This window comes from Humulus lupulus, chromosome 4, assembly GCF_963169125.1.
Source record: "Humulus lupulus chromosome 4, drHumLupu1.1, whole genome shotgun sequence".
In the NCBI taxonomy this organism is placed as follows: domain Eukaryota; kingdom Viridiplantae; phylum Streptophyta; class Magnoliopsida; order Rosales; family Cannabaceae; genus Humulus; species Humulus lupulus.
This window is the reverse complement of record NC_084796.1, coordinates 242318925-242326472: the sequence shown is the minus strand read 5'-3', so window position 1 is coordinate 242326472 and position 7548 is coordinate 242318925. Positions and strand designations below refer to the sequence as shown.

Genomic DNA, 7548 nt, shown 5'->3' with positions numbered 1-7548 from the left:
GAAAAACCAATCAAGTAACTCAATGAAAGCTTCTGTAGTTAGAGATTCAACATTTCCACCACTAACCAGAAACTCCACTACTCATTCTTTCAAATTTAACATTCTATTGAGTAAATCACAAATATTTCAAGGTCTTTGCTAGATAACTTATTTTCTTAAAGTTACATTTATATGGGGGAAATAAATCTTGTATATTTTAAAAAAAATTACTCTTTTTTAAAAAAAAAGTCATACGCATAACAAAGGGCCAAAATATATTTTAAGCTGTAATAATTCAACAATGCAAAAAATTAACCATCAAATTGTCTTGTAAAAATCAATGACTTGCCAGTTAGGAACTTCCACACTCGACCTCCTCCGCCATCTTCTTTTTTGGTTTCTTCAACAACTTGGGCCTGGGCTTCATGGGCTTGAGAAAACTAGCCTGCAATCTCACCATTTCCCTCAAAACCTCAATCAGCCGGGCCTCAATCTCCGGCCCATTGGGCTCAAGAACCCTGAGAGTTCTAGCCACGGCCTCCATGGTACTCACACACCCACCAAACGGCTCCTTCCTCAGAATCAGATCAGAATCATAGATACTCCCACCAATCTCATTCTCATCGAAATCCAAGCAAACCCTTTTCGCAAATTTCCCCAAATAATCCTCGCTAGCGCTCACCATCTCCTTCGCGTGCTTCCATGTCGCATCGAAGACGATCAGGACCGAAGGGGTGTGATTGGACGCGGGCGAGTCCGCGTCCCTCAGGCGGGATAAGTTGACGGCGGGCGACGTGTGGGTCGACGGGAAGAGGTAGATGGCGGGCGGCAACTGGTCGAGGAGAGGCGAGTTGCCTCGACGGAGACGGCGGCCGACGAGGGCTGTGGTGTTGGCTAGGCACTTGGTGAGGACGGGAGTGGTGGAGAGCTTGTGTTGGGCCTCGTGTGGGTGGTGGAGGATTATGATTTGGGTTGTGGTTGGAATGGGCTGGGCCGGGAGGGTGTGGCAGATGCAAACTGGGTTGGGCCTTGAGCAGTTGTCGCATATGGGCCGCCGGCGCGGTGGTGGAGCGGTGGAGGCGGCGGTGGTGGAGATGGAGACTTGGAAGAGGTCTTCCTCTTGCTCCATTTGCGGAGCAGAGAGTGTGTTTGGAACTCTTTCTGTAGGAACGACGCTGCGTTTTTAAGGGTAAAGCACTAAAAGTCGTTTATCCCACTAATAATAATGATTTTCGTTTACAAGAAATTATAATGGAAATTTATAAATATATATTTTTTTAAAAATTGAATCATATATCTTTTCTACTAAAATACTGTATGTTATTATAAAAATACTGATGGTAGAAAGCAATTTATCTATTGTTTTTTGCAGCAATTTTTAAAAAATAATATTTATAAAAACAATTATAGATGGATATTTTTGTGTATAAAATTTACTAGTTTCTCAATTAAAAATACATTTTTGAAATTAATATTTACAATACTAATTTTATAACTGAAAAAAAATACATTTTTGTGACTAATATTTACAAAATTAATTTGTGTATTTAGTTAAACATTTCTCAAATTAATGTTTATAAAAGTACTAAAATACTAAATTACATAAATTAATTAGATCTATAACTAATGTTTAAAAAATAAAACACTCAGATCCCAATCAAAGATGATTTTTCTTGTAGAACCGGTGACATAGAACAATAGGAAGCTAAAGTACTCCAGTGGCCAAGCTTTGTTCTTCTAGACAATCTAAGTTCAACAATGCTCATTGTTTTGATGTCAAAGATGGCCAAAAATAGAAGTTGATGTTGGCGCTACCACGAGCCATCCATAGTGGCCAGCGATAAGTAGGTCGAGGGGATTTGGATGTTGGAGGTTTCGGTGGTCGATGCTCCTTTCTGACCGAGACGTGTGTCAATGGGCAATGGTAGTCAAACCGTGGTCAATCACGGAAATGGTTGAAGAAGGATAATTACTTTTGTCGTTATTTTGGACTTCATTACAAAATTGTGTAATTTTTCCAAATTATAACGAGTCCTTTAAAACAAAATTTAATGAAAAATTCCATAAATATTTATTTTATGAGATATTAATTCTCTTATTTTCATACTAAAAACCAAAATTTAAAAATAAATCCAACCCTCTATCATTTCTTTTAACATTGATATTACTCATTTCAATGTGTTTTTTATTAACCACCAACGAATCTCATACTCAATCGATGTGGGTTCCTTACTATATAACTCTCATAGATAGTTATATGGATGTGAGATTCTTAAAGTATCCACAATGGGAGCAACTCTAGTGACTCTATTATAATTTTTTTTAATAAATCTAATCAATCAAATAAAATAATTTAAAAAAATATATATATATGAAAGCAATTTTGCCTATCTTTTTTTAATAAAACTTCCTTCACTTCATCCACCTGCCCCACCACTTGACAAGCAATTCTCCAAGCAACTTCTATTGGAGTTGCGTTTACGATATAGCCCCATAAATGGTTATCTAAGGTGTGCTGCTGTGGGATTCTCCACAGGTTGCCCTTGCCCCTTCTGTGATGAAGGATCCATTAGAGGGTGCTGACTCTAAAACCATTTGTTACAACCACTTAAATAGAATTTAACTCCCAAAAGACTAGTTTATAAGAGGAGGGTGCTTGAGTGGTTGTAAACCACCAAACAATCCCATCATACTTAGTCACTATAAGATCCTAACACAAGGCAACTTCTTCAACTAAATAGAACTTATAGGGGGCCATGCTTAAAGGCATTATTCCAAGACCTTATGGTGCCAAGAGGTTATTTTGGACTTCTCATGATATTTTTCCTATATAGATGTATAGGAGTGCAAGATTCCCAAAGCAGACGAGGATAAATTTCTATTCTAAACCAAGAATCCAGAGAAAGAAACAATTGTAGCTTCATTTACTCATATGTTACATATACAACCCACTGGCCTGGAAAAATAGATCTTCTTAAATACAATTACAACTTAGAATAGAAGACCTGCTTCCACAGGAGCAACAAAAAGGTTATAAACATCACTTCATTGGTGCAAGAATGGTATAGATTAAAAGAAATGTCACTAATACAATTGCTCCTGCAAGAGTAAAACCAGGACTAGTCCATAACATGAGGTTTGATCTCTCTGCTCTTTTGATGGGATCAACTTCCTCAGACAATGGGTAATTTGAACGTTTAGGATTCCAGCTCACATATTTGTTTGGTGAGAACTGTGAGAAGAACGATTTCTTCTTCCTCCCTTGCTTTCTGAAGCTTGACCAGGCCTTGTCCCAATCCATAGAGAATTTATCATCTGATATAGTAAAAAGTAAGCAAAATAAAGATCAGTCATAGTATGCAATTCATATACTTCTTTCACCTTATATACTTTTCACTGAAAGTATGGAAGTTTTTCGTACAGATGATAAATGTTGCAGAATTCACTTTGCATCACTACTGATAAAATCAACTAATTCTATCAAGAGAATATAGCAAAATACATAGAGAATTTGAGAGTTTTAGCACTCTCCCAAAGAACATTAGCTCTTAAAACACAATCACACAAAACAATATCCCCCATTCTTCTCATCTTCCATATACATACTACCCTAACTAACTAACATTCCCAACCAACTGATAACAACAAACTATACCAGTTCATTCACTAAACACAACTACAAATGCCCATATACCCTACTACTATCATTGTCCGATTAATTCCTCCTTTGGTATGTGCGTATCAACTACATGTACATTATACCTTATGCATGATAAGTCTCAAAATTCACATTCTCATTAAATTTTAGACAAAAACCAAAAGACTAAATCCATGTGCATGTGATGTGAGGCAGATTCATGAATCAGAAAAAGACTAAATTCATAAATCTTCCTGACATAAATCCATTGCTGTCACAGAAAGAGTACATGACTTTTGCTAATGGGAAACATTCTAAAAAGTACGAAGTCTCTTGGAAAGTGAAAAAAAGGCACGACAATTTGATCAGCGTTGTTATCTAAAGACGTTTTCCAGAAGCAATGTTATATTACCTGACATACAAGGAAGCCAAACTACCATGCAAAAGATTTTCTTTTGGGGGAAATTGGGGTTACAAGAACATCCAATAAAGCATAGAATTTTTTTTACAGTAACCCCATCAAGCAAATGATCTGATGACTAACTGAAAAAATCAAATGGCAAACACCTCCCACATCATTTCTTTATAGAAGTAACTAATTCAATAAAGCATAGAAACTAAATTACAATAACCCATTAAGCAACTGATGACTAACTAAACAAAGCAATTTACAAACACCTTACCTACAATGTATCATTTTTACAAATAAGGAACTAATTCAATGAAATTACATTAAAAATTTGTTAATCAGTGGCCAAATCAGAACACCTCCCCCATTTTTCATTCGAACATGTTAGACACAACCATATTAACCCTACTACTTGGTAGGCATATGATATATAACATAGCACAAAATCATTATGTTGCTGCATATGCACCATTTCTTAACTTGATCATGTGTGTGACACATAAGTGAGAAGATGAAGAAAGATGTAGTACCATCCTCTTGGTTATCTTGAGAATCGTTGGAGGAGCAGAGAAACTTCTGGGTCCTGTAAGAGGAAGAAGAAGAAGAATAAGAAGATTTGAGGGTTGAGGAGGTGAAAGTGTGAGAAGGAATGATTCCGATTCGAGCTTGAATCTCCATGAATATGGATGGTTTTGATACGGATAATGCAGTCATATATAACGTCTGTGTATGAATTAATCTCTCTTATCTCAATACTTTAGGATCAAAAACTTATCCACGTGTCCATATTTGATTGGTTTTCATCTCACTCCTCTTTCATTTCTTTTTCACTGATAAATAATGACTCTACGGACCATTGGAGCACAAAGATTATGTTTTGGATTTTTAGTTTCAGAAATAAGACTTTTAGGATCAAAGGTATGTTTTAATTTGTTTTACTTGTTTCCACCGTGAGTATGGTCGTGTAGCTATGGACAATTTTGTTCGCTTACGATTTAATTGTACTGTTTTAGCACTGTTTTCTTTGTTGACAAAGTGGTTCATCACTTAGAAAAGAAAAAAAAGGGCTGATTTAAAAGAACATTCTGATTCAAAACAAAGATAAAGCTTATGTCAAGACATAAGATCCCATTGTTGCCCAAGGCAAATCCTAGAACAGCTAAAAACATTTATTTTTCTGTTTAATTTTAGCCAAAACCAGCCACTGTCGACTGATGGGCACTTGAGGTTGCCTGTTGCCTGCTGTTGGTAACTTGAGGCCGAGGGATGCAAGAAATGTTGTTTAAGTCCTCATACCTTACTTCTTCTTTCACCCACTCATACTTTGCTTCCAGCAAAGGGCAACCATCCGTGAAGAAACTTTCGAAAGAGGGTGGCAGTGAACCTTCAAAATGGGGTGGCAGCCCTTTTACTGGAAGTGTCTCCAAGTTGGGGCAGTCATGGATGTGTAGTTCTTTCAAGGATGTAAGTTCTTGAAAGCCCTTGTGGTCTAATGTTTTAAGACAAACAAAGTCATAAATTTTGAAGGAGGTAAGACTAGTCGGCAGCAACCCTTGTTATGAAAAAGACTCTATATCTTCACCATTATAAAATCCAATACGAAAGATTGTCAGATTGGCAAGTGCTTGCAAATTCCAATTCCTTCGAGACGCAATCAACTTCTCACATTGGTAAATGGTGAGCTCACGCAAACTGAAAGGCAACCAAGATCTAGGGAGTGACTCTAACTCTGGACAAGTATCAACAGCTAGTTCTTGTAAAGAAGGAAGACTATTAGGTTGTTGCTCAGGCACAAACTTTAATTTGCAGCAGTATCTAATGGTGAGTTTAAGCAAAATGAAAGGTAACCCAGATGTAGGTAGTGATTCCAACTTTTCATAGAACTCAAAAAGAAAGCAAAAGGCAAAGAGATGAAGAGAAAGAGAGGAGCTAAGTATATTGCAAAAAAGAGCAAATGTTCTCTCACCATAAAATAATCATCAAAGTCTTATAAAAGGCAAAATATAATAAAATATCATAAAATACTAAAAGACTAAAATAATTTTAAGATAATAACTCTAACACCCCTCAAACTCACTATGCAGCAACAATAAGCATCTAGAGTTTGCCTACTACAAAGTGAAAACGAGAAATAGAATGCGACTTAGTAAATAAATAAGTTATCTATAAAGAAGAAGGAATAAAAGGCAAAGTGATAGTGCCAAGCTTCAGATGGTGACGAGTAAAATAGCAATCAATCTTAATGTGCTTGGTGCGTTCATGAAAAATTGAATTGTAAGCAATCTGGATGGCACTCTGATTGTCACAATACATAAGAGTGGGTTGAGAATGACAAACACCCATATCTTCAAGCAACCATCTTAACCAAACAATTTCTTTAGTAGTAGATGACATAGTGTGGTACTCTACTTCAGTGGAAGATTGTGAGACAACAATTTGTTTCTTACTTTTCCAAGAAATAAGAGAATCACCCAAAAAGATACAGAAACCAGTAACAGACTTCCGATCTATGGGATCACGACCATGATTGGCATCGAAGTATGCACGAAGCTCCAAGGAAGAAGTGGAGGGAAACAAAAGACTTTGAAATATAGTACCCTGAAGATACCTCAAAATGCGAAGAACAACTGCCTAGTGAGCAGTAGGAGGAGAGGCAACAAATTGACTAACAATGTGAACAACATATGCAATGTCGAGGCGAGTAATAGTGAGATAAACCAAACTGCCAACAATAGTGCGATACAAAGCAGGATCATGCAAGGGCGTGCCATCAAAAGGAGAATACTGAACATTGAGCTCAGAAGGAGTGGCAACTACTTTTGTATATGTAAGACGAGCATGCTCAATGATGTCAGAAGTGTATTTTGACTGAGAAAGAAGATAGCCTTTTGGGGAGAAGGCAACTTCAATACCTAGAAAATACTGAAGAGGACCCAAATCCTTCATCTCAAACTGGGAAGCTAATTGAGACTTTAACACTCCAACTCCATCTAAATCATCACCAGTAATGATCATATCATCAACATATAAGGAAAGGAGAATACGACCTGCATAATGCCTAGATTAGGGGGCCAGGAGGACTATAATTGATTTAATATGCAATTATGTAATTATATGCATGATTATGTGAATTATATTATTATATGATAATAATTGCATGCATGTGGGCCCATTTCTTATTAGAAGGGCATTTTCGTAATTTTGGCCATTGAGAGCATAAGCCTATGTTTATGTGCATGTATGTGATATATGGGTGAGACCACATTATTATGTGGATATATTAAGCTATTCGACATGAGACGATCCTAGGATGCAAGTTAGCAGTTTTGTCATAACGGAGTCAATTATCGGGATATTGGGTAATGAGAATGATTATTTGTTGATATATTGGGAGTTAGTGAGATCAAGAGGAAATTCTGGGAATTTTGATATTTTACCCTCAGGGGCATTTTTGGGACCCCGAGCATTAGGATTTACTTGAGATTACTTAAGCTTGAAGTAACATGTCAGAAGGAAAATACGT

General features: G+C 36.7%; 2 protein-coding genes across 2 annotated transcripts; both read right to left on the bottom strand.

The window, feature by feature from the left end:
- Positions 1-222: 222 nt before the first annotated feature.
- Positions 223-1124, bottom strand: LOC133831452 (tRNA-uridine aminocarboxypropyltransferase A). Its single transcript, XM_062261751.1, has one exon. The coding sequence runs from the start codon at positions 1106-1108 to the stop codon at positions 332-334; it is 777 nt and encodes a 258-aa protein (XP_062117735.1). The 5' UTR covers positions 1109-1124; the 3' UTR covers positions 223-331.
- Positions 1125-2874: 1750 nt separating this feature from the next.
- On the bottom strand, positions 2875-4748 carry LOC133831451 (uncharacterized). Its single transcript, XM_062261750.1, has 2 exons — positions 4556-4748; positions 2875-3294 (listed from the first exon to the last, which is right to left on the bottom strand). The coding sequence occupies exons 1-2, from the start codon at positions 4737-4739 to the stop codon at positions 3020-3022; spliced, it is 459 nt and encodes a 152-aa protein (XP_062117734.1). The 5' UTR covers positions 4740-4748; the 3' UTR covers positions 2875-3019.
- Positions 4749-7548: the final 2800 nt, after the last annotated feature.

Coding starts and splice junctions, on each gene's coding strand:
- LOC133831452 (XM_062261751.1), bottom strand. CDS start 1,108: ATGGAGCAAGAGGAAGACCTCTTCCAAGTCTCCATCTCCACCACCGCC.
- LOC133831451 (XM_062261750.1), bottom strand. CDS start 4,739: ATGACTGCATTATCCGTATCAAAACCATCCATATTCATGGAGATTCAA. Junction 3,295..4,555: donor TCAAGATAACCAAGAGGATG/GTACTACATCTT, acceptor TTACTATATCAG/ATGATAAATTCTCTATGGAT.